The 16923-nt window shown below is 37.9% G+C and overlaps 1 protein-coding gene and 1 pseudogene across 1 annotated transcript; both read right to left on the reverse strand.

Moving 5' to 3' along the window:
* Nucleotides 1-311: 311 nt before the first annotated feature.
* Nucleotides 312-2343, reverse strand: LOC148740020 (peroxidasin homolog; annotated as a pseudogene).
* A 607-nt stretch (nt 2344-2950) lies between these two features.
* LOC111319706 (uncharacterized) lies at nt 2951-7407 on the reverse strand. The gene is made up of 4 exons (XM_088748062.1): nt 6998-7407; nt 6601-6715; nt 4183-4277; nt 2951-4037 (listed from the first exon to the last, which is right to left on the reverse strand). The coding sequence occupies exons 1-4, from the start codon at nt 7325-7327 to the stop codon at nt 3372-3374; spliced, it is 1206 nt and encodes a 401-aa protein (XP_088604188.1). The 5' UTR covers nt 7328-7407; the 3' UTR covers nt 2951-3371.
* Between the last annotated feature and the right edge of the window lie 9516 nt (nt 7408-16923).

Consider the following 16923-nt stretch of genomic DNA (forward strand, 5'->3'; position numbering starts at 1 on the left):
TGTTGCAGTTCCATTTCCATTCACTCGATTCCCAATTCCTTCCACAGTCTTTCTTTAGCGATGCTTTTCTCTCCAGTTCGATAGGCTTTCTAATTTCGAATTAGTCACGTTGAAACGATCGTGGCCCCGTTCGCCGATCGCATAGTATGCCGGGTAACAAAAATAACCGTTGTGAGAGTAGCCAGCGGCCTGCAGTCGACAAACAAACCAGTTAGCTCCCCTGGTCCCTGCAGGCCGCCGGCTACCCTTGCCGGGCTTAGTTTTGTTACCCGACATACTATGCAATCGGCGAACGGGGCCACTATCGTCGCTTAAACGGATCCAGGTTTGTTCGTAACAGTACAAACGTACAGCCTGGAATCTGTCTAGGAGAAGTCTCGGATTCTTAAAGTGCCGTTATGACAGAATAACGACCTTTTGGCAATGCCACGAGTATGCGTTTCCATGTGATGACAGACGAAGGGTTAGTGAGGGCTTCACAAGTTATTTCTGCCACGGTGCCTTCCTCGAATGGGAAAGAAAAAGATCTGGTACTTTGATCACTTGTGGCGCAACTGTTAAGATAAGAAGGGGAGGAAGGGAAAAACAAAAAATAAATTTTTTAAGCCCATTGAAGTGTTTCACGTAAAGTTCACCTTAAATTTGTTAAATAGTGTTTTTTTTCTTTTTCAGAACATACCTGTAATAATAATAGTAACAGTATCAATTATACTAATAACGATAATAATAATAATAATATTAATAATAATAATAATAATAATAATAATATTAATAAAATAACAGCAAAAACAATAGCTATAATTCTTAAGCATTTGTAATTTTGGCCACTCTCGATGAGATCAAGAGAACTTTCAAAATCCCTGGGGCACATAGATCCTGAAATTAAACTTATTTGAACAAGAATGAAAACTGGATCATTTGAGGTACTTGTCATAACCTTTGCAGTGCACTCATATTCAGTGAATATCATAATACCATTTGCCACATTTTGGTTAGTTTCGTATACAGAGATCAACTGAGTCTTTTCCTCATTCTCGTCTCCTTTGCGCGTGACAGTAACTGTAGAATCAATATTTGAAATGGAAACAGAAAACAACTTGAGATGGAGGAAAAATTTCACAGCCCCTTCCCCCTGTCACGTTCTTCGTAGCTTAGCCGTACAGAAGACAGATAGAATAGGGGTAATAATGAACGCCAAGCGGTACGTGTATTGATTCAACTCTATTCAAATCAAAGAAAGTGAACGCACCCCTATAGGCGGGTTGGATTACAGCTATTTCGAGTTACATAATTGTTAACTTAACAATGTAGGATATCGTCGCACCCCTCAGAAAACAAAATGGACAGCATGCAGCAGAACCTGTATTAAGCGGCCACCTTGTCGAATGTCACTCTTTCGATGGACTGTAAAGCATAAAAGTGACCCCACCTTCAACGAAAAGCTTTGTAGTCTTCCTTTTCTTCCGCAGAAAACTAACTGTCAAACACATGTATTCCCCGCTTTGTAGGCCTAGCCACAAGTTGCCGATGAATCCAAAAAAAGTTGCCGATAAAAGTGTCTAAAAGTTGCCAAAAAGTTGTAAATTTTTTCAAAAAGTTGCCGAAAAGTTGCTGAATTTCCAAAAAGTTGCCGAAAAGTTGCCAAAATGTTCTCCTTTTTGTACTTTTTTGGGTGTCAAAGATTAAAACTCGCACATTGCTTCTTATCAAAACTTTATTTGTCAAAGTCCAATGATTATATCAGAGGTTTTTTCCATTTCACTGGATCAACAAATAGTCACTGTAATTGTCCGCCATCTTGAGAAACGTGCAACGCGATACCGCTGACCTCGTGATAAGGTATCACAAAAATCAACCCATGGGGAGCCCTGATTATTGTATTTTAGAATAAATTGAATAAATGTTTATCGAAAACTGACCAAAGTGGCTCAACACGTGAAGAAAGTGGCTTCAAAGAACCTCAAAAAGCCCAAAGTTGCCGAAAATTCTAAAAGTTGCCAAAATTCTAACAAGTTGCCGAAAATCTCAAAACTTGCCAAAAAGTTGCCGAAACGTTTCCGAAAAGTTGCCGAAAAGTTGCCGAGCAAATTGTGGCTAAGCCTATTCCCCAGAGTCATTGACACTCCACTTTAAAACTTCTAGGAGGCCATTTTGTTTTATTTTCACGCGCTCAACCGCAGGGAGACCATCGACTATACTCCAAGCTACCACAGGGTTTTGATGCCCTCTGGCCAAGCAGTAGAATCTAGCAATCTGGTTCTCAGTTACTGTTTAAGTCTCAGGTGATATGGTCACCTCCGGCAAGGAGACACTTTTTCCTGGTTCTCCTTTCTGTCCTACCATTTCACGGGAGCCAGACGCACATATTAGTTGAAAATTTGAAAACCAAACAAACAAAGAATTGATAAACTCAATCTGAATTGGCTTTTTAATGAAAAATAGTCTTAATTGATAGAAAAATCGGCTCGAAAACCTTTTTCGCCTTTTTCTCCCTCCAGTCCTTTGTCTCCCCTGATGCCTTGCTTGCCGTGTCTTCCAGGTAAGCCCAGTATGATAAGTAGTGCGATTCCATTCAAGTAACTCTATTAAAATTGCAACTTCATATTTTAGTCAAGGAGGTAGTGAAAATGCGATTACATTCAGGGGCAAATCCCCATTAGTCAATAATTAAGAAGTACCTCCTACCCAAGAATATTTATGACTATGTTAGCAAAGTAAAGCAAGATGCTGTAGTCAGAGACTTACACTATTGTTTAGTTGTCTCATTGATGGTCTAGATTTTAGTCCCAGGTCTCCTCTTGGTGTGCTGAACCATCTAAGGTTCAGTTAATCAATGGCCTGTATTCTCCTATTACCACGGTTGACACTTTCTTTCAAAACTTGAATATAGTAAGTAGACTATATATACATTTTTTAAACTGTTGGTGGATACTATACATCAACGAACCTCTTTTCTTCATTTGAAAGCGTTTTATTTATTTATCACATCGTTTATTTATTCATCTTGTAATTTAATTATTTCTACCAATCTAATAAAACACGAAGTGCGCGATATAGTTTCAGAAATTCTTGATGAAATGACTGATTATTACATATCTTGCATATTTTATCTCTGACATCAATAAACAATCGTCAACTAGTACTTCCTTTTTCCTTGAAATATCGCTGAGTTGTAAGTCTGACTTAAAGTAATTCTACTGAATTCGATTTTATCGAAAAGTTATAATGGCAATGAATTTCTTGATTGTTACTGACCATTTTAAACTGCTCCTCTAACTTGGATTACAATGTGACATTAAATGAATAATTTCATCCTCCACAAAGTTATTCAGTTCAGAACTAAGTTTGAAAAATGAAAGGCCTGATTTTTTTTAACGGATCCATAAGTTCAACGAGTAGGACTGTGCTGGAGCGTCTCCTTCTTGAGCACTATAACCAAAGTCATATTCAGATTCATGTCCAGGGCTTCCTTTGAGATCAAAAGAAGCAATGTCAGTTTCTGTGATTCCAATCCCATGATCAGCACGTGCACAGCTACTTCCTCCTCCACCAATCATCATCACTGATCCATCACCAGTACCCCAGGCACACCAGAAGCCAATCCCGTTGGCGCTTTGAATGCTTCCACTGCACTCAGCCTGTTGAAACCCGTCTGTTGACTTGTACTGTCCGCCATATTGAATCGTACAATTTCCCAGACACTGATCACTGGCCCAGACTTTACCATTTCTAAAGTCGCCATAACTTGTGATTTTAGATCGGAATGTTTGACCATCCAAACAGTTACCTGTGGTCTGTAACAGAGGAGTGTGGCTGGGGTCATCACTGCGCGTGATCTTTATTTCTCTACCGCTGACCAACCAAAATGCTGGTGAGATCATATCGTTGTTTATGGATGGGTTATTTGTTGTTCCAGTAGCAGTTGGCTGGTCATACCACCATCTCCCATCGTCGCGCATCCAATTCTTGCCATCGCTGTTTGAGAATCGAGCGATAAGAGTCCAGTCTTGGTTGTTGTCAGCCATGTGGCAGTAAACCTATTAAAGAAAGAACATTGCAGTTTAATTTGTTTGTATCGCCAAGCATAGGTGGGATTTAAAGGCTTGGTTATTTTAACCTTCACCTGCAATACTGGTACAAATTCAATTCGTGCTTTACCCTTTGTCTACTTTCACTGCTTACCTGTAATTCCACATTCCCAATTTTTAGCCAGTATTCACCATCCAGTAACTGCTCCCTATCTATTATCTGAGCCACTTCACCACATGAGTTGGCGACTGTAGAATAAATCCAACAACAACATTAAAGTTCGCCTCAGTGGAGTATAGTATCATTTAATTCCAGTATCACGGCTTTGAAGCCACTTTTTTGTGCCTTCTAGCTACGAGAATTTTCACACCTAACAAATTTCTTCTTGATGCATTTTCCAGTTTCTTTAAGAGCACCCCTAGTACTGAAATAACCACTTTTCTAATCTCTCTACTTCGATTTATTTCCGTTTTTTAAACATTTTCACTTTACAGCTGGATGAAAGCATTCGCATCTGAGGGTACAACCACGTAGATAAAAAATTGCCCATCTTTTTCTTGTTTTTAATAACAATACATGGACAGCTTAATCTTATTCTACGACTTTCTGGATGGGCACATCGTTACAATCCGATACATTGTAACGACTTGTGCGATGGTCTCGCCTTTCTTATGTTTCTTGGCAAAATTTGAGCCGACAGAGTGCGGCCGTTTTCAAGTTAATCAGTTCATGCATCGGAGAACGCGCAGAAGGCGTCTTGAATATTAGATGCCGCGGGGACAGTAAATAGAAACAATTGGCGTTGTCTGTTGCTTTTGCAGCCAGCTGTGTCGGATAATATTTTGAAGCTTTTGAACCACTTTTGCCATTGGTGAGCGAGAGAATTTTGATCGTCATGGGATCAAACGGCAGAATTAAAGCGGTATTTAACAACCACGGGCTCAATGAATCCTCGTCGCCAGTGTAATAATGTGTAATAATAGTTTCCTTCCCATCGCTTTTTATCTTCAATGGCTGCCTATCCTTTATCACAACAACACAACACGACAGCACATGCTCGCTCTACGAATTTTACTCTCTGAGTTCGAAGAGTATGCTTTGCATACCATAGCACTTTTTCAACTATTGACTATTACTGTTAACTACTCGGTTCTGAAAAAAAAAAAAAGTTCTTTATTCACGCACACACTAATCCAAGTAATAAAATGTAGGGCCAAAATGTACGAGTTTTATACTTGCTAGCATTCTGCATATATTACAGTCACACTACAATGTACACTAATTAGCAACGATTGTAGAATTTTAGCATTCTCCCCATTTTTTTGCAGTTCATTAGCGTTCCTTCGAGAATACGTTTAGTCTTTCTTTCCCGCGTTCGGTATAAAATAAGTGTTTTTAATATTCTAGCTTTTTTGTTTCATCGTTGATTTCATCGAGAGAACATCTTGTCTTAAGAGAACATCTGGTTTAGAGTTGCCTTTTCGCGGCCTACAGCGCCGATACAATCTAACATCCTAGTTATTATGTTCATCGCGTTCGCTTTAGCCGCCTTTCAGTTTTATATTTCTGCATTTTGTAAGCTTCTATTTTTGTTGGTTCTTCCTAAGTTCAAACCTCTCCTTCCGATCGAGCGTTTGTAATCATTGCTGTAAGCGGCAACGAAAAGACTTGCCTTTTGGTAGCAACAACGATTCTATTTTGATAAAATGTAAATGGCGGCGTAAATTTCTGATTATGCAACAATTACAATGTCCTCTCATCTACGTTTATAACCCCTCTCCTGTGGGATGAAAATTGAAAACAAAAAATATAATACACCTCCCCTTACCGAAATTTGCGCGTGTGAGAAAACAAAACATAACAAAAGAAATAAGCCGATCCGTTGAAGTGACTTACTAAGTTTAATTCTTGAAATCTTGTTTTGAAATTAAAAAAAGATCCCTGTAGCGACCACGGGAGGCAGTATCGTATTTGAGGAATGAATATTAACATTCTCTCATGCTAGATTATGATCACAGACAGCTTGAATCTTGCGTTTTCCTCCGTCAGATTGTGTAAGTTTGCACAGTTTTCAAGACGAATCAAGTAAAAAATATTCTAGCAAATACGTTTTTGCAATAGTCAGAGGAACGGTATGCAGAGGGGTGATAATGTAGCCACCATCAAAAACACTGGTGAAGCGGCGGAATCATCAAGCGCGCTGGCTATAATTTTTCACGGGTGTATATTTGCCTCATTAAAAGCTATTTTTCTCGTATTTTATACTTAGTGCCGACAGCATATTCATGAACTTTTGGATCATGACTTAAGGGGAACAAAATAGTCTGTATTTAAAACCGATTCCGGTTTCAATTCCCGTTATGAAGTTTTTTCAAAAGCTGTTGTTATTTCATTTTTTGTCCAGAGAGTGAAAGATTTCTGTCTTATTCTAAGATGCGCCAGCCAGCTGGATTTTGCTTGAGGAGTGGCTATTTACATGTTCGGCTCCTTTGAGCACTTATATTACTTCGGCGTGTTCTGCAGGTTTTACAAAAAAAATAAAAGAAATAAATATAATAAATGCAATCGTACCATTAATTTGACAGTCATCTCCAGTCCACGGATGTATGCAGGAACATGAAAACGTTTGGTTCTTCTCGTGAAACAAACAAGATCCACCATTACGACAGCCTGTCATGAGACATCCCTAAAAAGGCAGACATGTATTGTCGTTTAACAGACATATTTAATTAACAAAATAGAGTAGAACTCTTCTTGTTCAACTGCAGTTGTTCGCATGTATGTAACCAATCGATAAACCATGGAAATTTCAAACCAATATACATGAAATTGCGATGCTCCTTTACAATTGAAAATAACAACTTCTTTCTTCTTGTACGTGTTAAGGAAAGAAAAAAAAAAAAAACAACAAAGAAACGAAAACAAAAAAAAAACAAAAACAAGGGAAAAAGCAATAACAAAACTATACCTTGAGCATCATAGAGAAAGTGAAGCCTTTTTGATCATAAAACTGGGCATTTCCGTCGAGGATCCCATGCTTGTTCAGTTCACAAGTTCCTTTATCGTCCTTTTCGGATGGTTCTTCGAAGTTTGTTGAAGTACACCAGGAGTTTTTGAGGCATGAAAGACTGCATGATATTTGAGTGGAAGATCGAAACTGTTTCACAGCATGACCATCAAGGCGCTTGCTCTCCTTAGTGGCGAATAACGCTGACCGAGAATGCGTCAAGTCTTCTTTAGCAAAAAGGATGGCGAGTCCTTGTAATAGGAAGAAGAAGAAACTTTCCATGACCGCCATTTCTAAAACATATCATTAACTGAGTGAGATCGTTGATGCAGGTGTTAACTTTATTGGAAGTTGAAACAGTACAACACCATTGGAAAATTCTTAATTATCGACGTTGAACAAATTTAAAGAGAGAAGCCACATGCGGTAATCTAATACATGAATATTTGCTTGGTTTCTGTGTAAGATGGAATCGACGTATCCTGTGTAACCGAGATCTTAAAGAACAAGTTCAGGCGAGATGTAAATTTAACTACAATTAACTGATTTTTCAGCCATCGAGTCAGGAGAGTAAGAAAACCAGAAGCCCCATCATTTACACCCGAGTAAATCCTGCTATTTTGATCATTTTGACGAGAAACTTCTGGCCTATCCTGATCTCGCTCGCTAATCTAGCTTCCCGTTTCCCTTTCATGTCAAATTTGCACCGTTCAAATGTGGAATAAAGGGTCTCGTACAACTGATTGACATGAAAAAGAGATAACAAGACCCAAAATTTGAAAAATATGTTGATATATATATCATCTTGGCTCGGAACCTTTTAAATTCTCAAGTCTTCAAATTACAGTTAACTTATTTCCATCGCAGACCGTGAATAAAAAATTCACTAAAGAAAAGTTATGGGTTCAACTAAGAATTTTTTTATTTTGGCTGCTGTAGCTTGCTTTCCTTGAATTTTTCCATAAACATTTAAATTTATCAGCTGGTTTTAGAGATAATGTTGATCCAGAAAAATACACAGTGGTTTTGGATGCCTTAATTTGATATTCCAGAAGAGAAGAGAGTAGGTGAATCTCGGATGAATTCGAGAAAAACTACTCCAATTATTAACCCTTTACCAGCAAGCCACGCATACATGGTAGTAATTACTACTATTGCTGTTGTTATTTGTTTCTTGTTGAAATTAAGAGACAACATTAGGTAAGTGTGTACATTGTAAAGCTGTTTGATGTTCAGATACAATAAATATATGAAGTTCATATATTTTGAACTGCGGTATTAGATACGTATGATGCACGATCCTTGCAGTAGACAGCGCTATTTATTCAATAGCGAAAATCAGACCTGAAAAAAATCAAGCCTGTGCGGGATTCAAACCACTGACCTCTGCGATACTAGAGCAGCGCTGTACCAATATTCTACAGATGCATTAGGATTGACAGCTTAGCAAGTGTCACTTTTATCGTTGCTCTCCTTAAAAAGGATCAACTATCTCTTAAGAGAACTCGTATTATCATTGGCAACGATTTTGAACACTTTACCTAAGAGGTACAGGCTAGAAATATTTTCCCGTACTCCTGTGCCCTCGATAAAAGATCTTCATTGCACTCAAAAGTGGGTGAAATTTAATGCCTGAACCAGAAAAAATATTGAGTTTACGATGTAGCCAATAAGATAATAACAATTTGATCACCTTCATCTGCAACAGCCCAGCAATGAAACCATCCTACCAAAAACACAAACGCAAAACTGAAGGGAAGTACAGTGAAAAAGAGACTTCACTTTTTAAAATACATTTAAAAAATATGACTGATGTGATAGGCAGTGGCATACTTTTCGTACATTAACGCTTTTAGTTACTTAAGCGACTTGAGATCAAGATCGTGCGCCCCCGATTTAACAACCAAAAGAAGACTACTGGACACATTTGTTTCTGCAACACAGAGCATTAATAATTTAAGTAAATCAGCATAACAAATCATTTACTGCACGCCTTAGGATAAATCAGTTATCAAAAATAAAGTCACGTTCGTAAAGAGACAGACTTTTCGTACCTTAACACTTTATAGTTAGTTAAACGACTCAACATTAAGGTTTTGCGCCCTAGTTTAACAACCATAAGAGGACTACTGCACACATTTGTTTCTGCGACCCAAAGCATGAACATTTAAAGTGAATCGGCGTTATAAATTATTTACTGCACGCCTTAGGATAAATCGGTCATCAAAAGTAAAGTCACGTTCATGATAAAAAGTGATTCTTCAATATATGGATTTTTTTTCAACCAACATTTGGGTGCGAAATCCAACATAAGATCTTCATCTTCAGAGATAGTTTTACTGCTAAAAGCGGAAAAGAATTGTTGTTTTCTAAAATGTCTTTCCTTTAATTGGTTGAAATGAGGCATGTGCTTTTGTATCTAAATGTAAAAATAAACCAAGCTGAAATTACAGGAAGGGAATAATATACAATATAAAAAGCGCGCGTAGCCTTAGTGCGTTCTCAGTTTTTTTTTTTTTTTTATAACTTAATTCATAGAACTTGCCTCATTTTTTGTAACTCAAGATAATGGAGAATAATTCTATCTACTTCGTGGCTGATTATCTTAAAATTACTTAAAAAGGTCACTATGAAAGAACGAAGGAAAATCTCTGTTTTCATTCAAACTGAGATATTGGGTGCGAAATCCAGCATAACATGTTGAGCTCTAGAGAGAGCCAACTTCTAAAAGCGGTAAACATTGGTTATTTTCTAACATTTTTTGGCCTTTCTTTGGTTGGAATAAGGCAGTTGCGTTCGTAGCTAAATATAGAAGTGAAACAAGCTGTAATTACAACAAGGGAGTAATATACATAACGCACGTAGCCTTTGTGCGTTCTTAATTCTGTTTAACTTAATTAATAGAACTTGCCTCATCTTTTGTAGATCGAAATAATGAAAAACAATCTTATCTACGTCTTAGCTGATTAACTTGAATGCGCGCAAGTTACTTTGAGGGCCACTATAAATAAAGAATGAAAATCAGCGTTTTCATTGCAACCGAGATATAATGCGCGCTATACCTGTAAAAAAAAAAGAAAAAAAAATTTTCTTAAAGCTTAATAAACACTGATTTCGGATATTTAATCTAATTTTATAATTGAACAGAGTTGGAGCTTATTCTTTCGTGCCGAGACATATTACAACATACGTTTGACGACGCATTTTAACAAACACGCTTCTATCTTATCGGCACGTGACGTATACATGTTGATCTGAAAAAAACGTGTCTGAAATTTTTATTTCAACACCTCGTTATTTCTTAGCCATCCTTTTAACTTCAAAGTAGCGCTTTTGAGCGAGGTTTTCAAAGTAGAGACTATATATCAAGAAGTAAAGCAAAAATCGAAAATTCGGGACATCCTTTTAGGTTCATTATACATCCAAATTTCACGAAATTGACCGAATAACAGCCGAGAATAAACTATCAATAGATCAGAGCTCATACCAAAAACACTTAAATTAGAAAGTGACTTAACATTTTTTATAACATAACCAAAGTTAAGCGGAATGTAGCTGTTTGATGTTTTGTTGGTGTTTGTTTGTAGGTGTTTAGTTACTACGCGTTCCTAATTCACACCTACGAAGGCTGTTATCCATTTGATACTACATGTATTTTGCCTGTCGCCGCTGATGCTGCAAGACAGTGGAGAGTGGATACAGTTTATGAGGAGTTAGCTCGAGCAGGTTAAGTGTGACAAGCGTGAATATCAGGCTATTTGTATCGAAAGCTAGGTGATACAACTGGCAAAATCAAAAAAATTAGGAAAGAGGTCAGGCATTAGACCCTGGCCACTGGATTTCTCTGAGTCTGTTAGGAGCCCCAATCACTATTGGTAAGTAATGTGTCCGCTCGGATGCAAACTTCGAATAAATCTACCTTTTTCCTGAGTGGCAAAAGAGACTTGTCCCTTTTGGACATGATAAAAGCTTGAAAACAACACTTGTGCTCATTCAATTAAACATGTAGTTCTCAACTAAGTTTTGGCAATTTTCTTATCAAAACACCGATTAAAATACTAATGATCTATTGCATGTTTTAGATCTGACGTCACTAAACAATAATCACTGAATACTTCATATCTCCCTGAGAAGATGAGTTGTGAGTCACTTAAATTAATTCTACTGAATTTTATTTTCTCGAAAAGTTCTAGTGGCAATTAAAATGTTGCCAGTGACGATCCAAAGTCATCAAAAGATTAGATCGTTGCAGTTGCGGGGCTGGACAAGTTATTTTGTCTTTGCTATAAGAGGAAAGAGGTTCGCCATTACTGACCATTTCAAAATATTCATCTAACTTGGATCACAATGTGACATTAAATGAATACTATCATCCTCTATAAAGTTCTTCAGTTCTAAACTAAGTTTGAAAAACTAGGACGTGATCATTTTTAACGTATCCATAAGTTGAACGAATAGGACTGGGATGGAGCGTTTTCTGTGTGAGCACTAAAACCAGAGTCATATTTGGTCGCTTTGTATCCCTCTTCAACAAAAGAAGTTCCGTCGGTTTCTGTGATTTCAATCCCTTGATTTGCACGATCACATTCCTCTCCTCCACCAATCATCATCACTGATCCATCACCATCCCTCCAGTCACACCACTTGCCGATCAGTATTGTTGGCGCTTTGAAGGTTTCCGATTCTGTTTGTGGAAACTCGTATGTTGGCTTGTACTGTCGGCCATATTGAACCGCACAACTTCCCGAATATTGATCACTGGTCCACACTTCTAATAATAATAATAATAATAATAATAATACACTTTAGTTAATTTAGAGAGGGTGGCACGGAATAGTTGAAGTAACTAATAAACTTCTGGCCCTCTATTTAAAAAACTCTAACAAGCAATGTACGGTTGAATTCTAACATAACTATCAATCAAACTAGGTATATTTATCTAATAAGAAGACGAATTACGAGTAAAAATAAAGTGTATCTTGAGAGAAAATGATGAATCATATGTTAGACTAGAACATGATTTAGTTTCTGTTGTAAATTAAGAAGGTTATTTCCATAATTGTTCTTAAAAGATTCTAATGGCACAGAATTACTGAGTTCTAGACTTAAGCTATTCCAAAGTTTACAGGTAGTGACTACGAATGATCTACCGCCTTCGGTCATACGACTAAATCTTGGGAAAATACAGTTAGTGTTGCTATATCTTGAAGCACGATCATGTTGCTGACTATTAAGTATTAAAGAGCCTTCAGTATATAAGGGTACTTCACGCTTGACACGTTTGTACGCAACGCAGCATTTAGCTATTTTTGATTCTTTATAAAAAGGGAGCCACTGAAATCTATTGTACAGCTTGACGCTAGACGCTTGCTTGTCAGCAGCAGAAATTACCCTAGCTGCTCGTTTCTGCAACTTTAAAACACCACCTAGAATCTCCTTGTTACAGCTAGTCCAGATTGAGCTGACGTAAAGCAGGACCGATCTAATCATAGAGTTAGTACAATAATCTTTGTGTCATGGGCAGGAAATATCATATCTTTTTCAATATTCCGATTCGCTGGGACACCTTTTTACATAGTTTCTCAACATGGGAAGTAAATGCTAGTTCAGAGTCATTTTCAAGGCCAAGCAGTTTAATACTGGGGACAAGTTTAAGTTTAGTTCCATTAATAGTTAAAGCCATCTCGTAATTGATCCTTAAGGCGAGACGCTTACCAGTAACTTAGTATAGCTTTGGTCTTGCTTTCGTTGATCGGTAGTTTGTTGGAAGCTGCCCTTTCAGAAATTTCAGCAACTAAGGAATTCAGGTTCTGCTCTAGTCTAACAATTTAGCTGTAATTCCCACAGGAAGTCAACGTTTAGTTTCCAGAATTTTGTTACCCCTGAAATCCCGAGATGGGTGATCCCATTCACATAACCCTATTGAAAATGGACCCGCGATTTGTTCAAACCGGTAGTGAAAACACGACGTCATCTTGTGGCACATCCCCATTAGCTTATCATCATGAGGTCCTCCTCCCCCCTTCGTGATATACACGACAATGTCAACGGAATCAAGCAAGATGCCGTAATCGGAGACTGACACTGTTTTTAACTTGTCGTCCTGGTTCTCTAGAATTTAGTACTAGGCCTCTTATTGGTGTGCTGAACCAATGGAGGTTCAAATAGCGTCCATTTTTCTATTACCTGGATTGACACGCTCGTAGAAAACTTGAACATGATTGATTACATGATATGTAACTTTTTCAAACTGTTCAATAGATACAAGGACTCTCAGGCTTTTTCCTTTTTTTCAAAAATTTTTATTCGTCCACTTATTTAGGCATAGGGTAAAAGATGGACTGGACTGGACGATTTTTTGAACGATTTTTTGGAAGATTTTTTGGACGATTTTTTGGACGAGTTTTTGGAAGATTTTTGGACGATTTTTTGGACAATTTTTGGACGATTTTATAAGGGGGGAGGCACACCTTTAGCACTCAGGCAGGAGCGGGTGCACTCGAAAAGTACTGAGGGAGGGTGGGGAAGAGTGTTATTACTCAGGGAGGGGTGGTAGGTGGTTGTAATTGTAAACACTACTGGTTAATGGAGCTTTTACTCGATCGTAATAATTATTGATTGTTTTAAACTGGCGAGCGAAGAAAATTTAGTGGTGAACAATAAAGAAAATACTTATGTTTCGGAACTATCGGTCTGATAGTTGCCTCTTGGAAATTTGATGTTCTCAAAAGTAGCATATTTGTCCTCGAAGCTTCGCTTCTCGGTCAAATATTTGTTTTAAGAACATCAAATTCTCGCGGGGCAACTATCACCCGATAGTTTCTCGACAGAAACACTCTATTGTTTAACTAGGTACTTCGGTGTAGTGCAAAATTCTGTGATCTCGTCTGATAAGATCACCGACAAAAGGAAGATAGATATATTCAGTACTAACATACTGTATACACAAAGGAAAACGTGAAGCAACTGATAGTGCACACACGAGTCAACTCAAAAGGCACACGGATAACTCAACAGGGGAGGATCGTAAACGCAGTATTTTAAATATAAATTGAATTCCAGTGTTTACGTGGCAGTTTCGCTTTCCCATCACCGAAATTCCGAGATCTCGTCTGAGAACATCAATGACAAAAGGAAGAGAGATAAATCTGGTAATTACACACTGTATACACGTTTTTCGAGGTGTGCGTTTTAGAGGTGTGCGGTCATGCGGTCTGCGTCTTCGAGGTCTGTGTTAACGAGACACCTGAGAGAATTTTGCTTTGTACGATATAGTAAACGTACAAACGTTAAAATTGCGATAGCGCTTGAGAATTGTATATTTGCGACTAAAGTCAAGGGAAAAGGAACGGAAATTCTGTGATATCGTCTGATAACGTCAATGACAAAATAAAGATAGATAAATCTGGTAATTACACAAAGGAAAACTGACGGTGCACAAGTCGACTCAAAAGGCACACACATAATCTATGCCAGACTGGTAACTCAACAGCAGAGGATCGTAAACGCGATATTCTCAATAAGAATTAAAGTCCAGTGTTTACGTGGCAGTTTCGCTTTCGCATAGCTAAAAAAATTAAAGAAACGCCGCGGCCCAGCGCAGAATGTTGATATAGGAGAAGTCAGTCGAAAACCGATTAAAATCATTATTACGATCAAGTAAAAGCTCCGTTAACGAGTAGTGTTTACAATTACAACCACCTACCAACCCTCCCTGAGTAGTAACACTCTTCCCCCACCCCTCCCTCAGTACTTGTCGACTGCACCCACCCCTCCCTGAGTACTTAGGGTGTGCCTCCCCCCTTATAAAATGGTCCAAAAAATCGTCCAAAAAATCGTCCAAAAAATAGTCCATAAAATCGTCCAAAATTAGTCCAGTCCAGTCCATATTTTACCCTATGCCATTTATTTATCGTTTTATTTCACTTATTTATGCCAATTTAATAAGATATGGAGTGCTCGACGTAGCTTCAGAATAATTTTTTGATGAAGTATTCGGTTAAAACATTAAACAGATCTTGCATATTTTATATCAGACATTACTAAAGAACCATCAATGAATAGTTTACATTTCCTTAAAAGATCGATGAGTTGTGATTCTAACTTAAATTAATTCTACTGAATTTGACTTTCGCAGAAAAATCCTAATGGCAATTATTTTTTTCCCAGCGAGGATCTAAAGATGTTTAAGGATCTTAGCATTGTTGCTGGGGTGCCCTTCAAATCATTTTATCTCTGCTGTGAGAGGAAAAAGATGCGCCATTATTGACCATTTTAAAATGTTCATCAAACTAGGATCACAATGTGATATTAAATGAGTATTATTATCCACTACAGAGTTCTCCAGGTCTAAATTAAGTTTAATAGTAACGGTATAAATGTGTTTAACAGATCCATAGGTTCTATGAGTAGGACTGGGATAGTAGATTGATTGAAATGTGTTTACCATGACCAAGACCATAACCAAAGTCTTATTCACTGCATCCCTCGTCATCAAAAGAGGCATCGTCAGCTTTTGTGATTCCAATCCCATAATCTGCACGATCAAAATTCTTTTCCTCCTCCACCAATCATCATCATCACTGATCCATCACCACCATTCCAGTCACACCAGAAGCCGATCTTGTCGGCACTTTGGATGTCTCCACTGCAATTAGCCTGTTGAAACCCATCTGTTGAATTGTACTTTCCTCCATATTGAACCGTACAGTTTCCAAGACACTGATCAATGGCCCAACCTGTGCCATTTCTAAAGTCGCCATAACTTGTGATTTTAGATCGAAATTTTTGGCCACTCAAACAATTACCTGTGGTCTGTAACAAAGGGGTGTGGCTGGAGTTGTCACTGCGCGTAATCTTTAATTCTCTACCGCTGACTAACCAAAAGGCTGGTGAAATCATATCATTGTTCATAAAGGGGTTGTTTGTTGTTCTAATAGTAACTTGCTGGTCATACCACCATCTCCCATCGTCACGCATCCAATTCTTGCCATCGCTGTTTGAGAATCGAGCGATAAGAGTCCAGTCTTGATTGTGGGCAGCCATGTGGCAGTAAACCTATTAAAGAAAGAAGAACAAGGTTTTAAGTTGTTTGCATCGCCAAGCATAAGATGGATTAAAGGCTTGGTTATCTTAGCGTTCACCTGCAATACTGTTAAAAATTCAAATCATGCTTTGCCCCGCTATTTACTTGCACTGCTTACCTGAAATTCCATTTCCCCAAATTTTAGCCTGTATTCGCCATCCAGTAACTACTTGTTATTTATTATTTTAGCAACTTCACCACATGAGTTGGCGACTGTGGGATAAATCCAACAACAGCATTCAAGTTCACCCTTCTCAATGGAATATAGTATTATTTAATTCGAGTATCGTTGCTTTGAAGCCACTTTTTTGTGCCTTCTACGAGAGTTTTCCAACCTAAGAGTTTTCTTCTTGATTCAATTTACAATCTCTTTAAGAGCATCTTTAGTACTGAAATATCCTATTTTCTAATCGCTCTATTTCGAGCGGTTACTATTTCTAAATCTTTGCACTTTAAAGCATTTAGATGAAAGTATTCCCATCTTGAGGGTAAAGCCACACCAATAAAAGAACACTGATCACCTTTTCTGTTTTTAATGACAAACGTGGACAGCTTATTCGTATTCTACGACTCTCTAGGTGGGCCTATTGTAAAGGATAGTTACGTGTTACTTTCCTAGATTGTAACGAATTGTGTGATGATCTCGCTTTCCTCGTGTTTTTTTCTTGGCGAAATTTGAGCCGACGGAATGGGGTGTTCTCCCGCGGAGGGAAAATTGATATTCATTCAGCATTCCGTGGTCGTGTTTTAATCAGCTTATGCATTGGATAAAGCGCAGAAGGCGTCATGAATATTAGATACC

The sequence above is a fragment of the Stylophora pistillata genome, chromosome 2 (assembly GCF_964205215.1).
Source record: "Stylophora pistillata chromosome 2, jaStyPist1.2, whole genome shotgun sequence".
Taxonomy (NCBI): Eukaryota; Metazoa; Cnidaria; class Anthozoa; order Scleractinia; family Pocilloporidae; genus Stylophora; species Stylophora pistillata.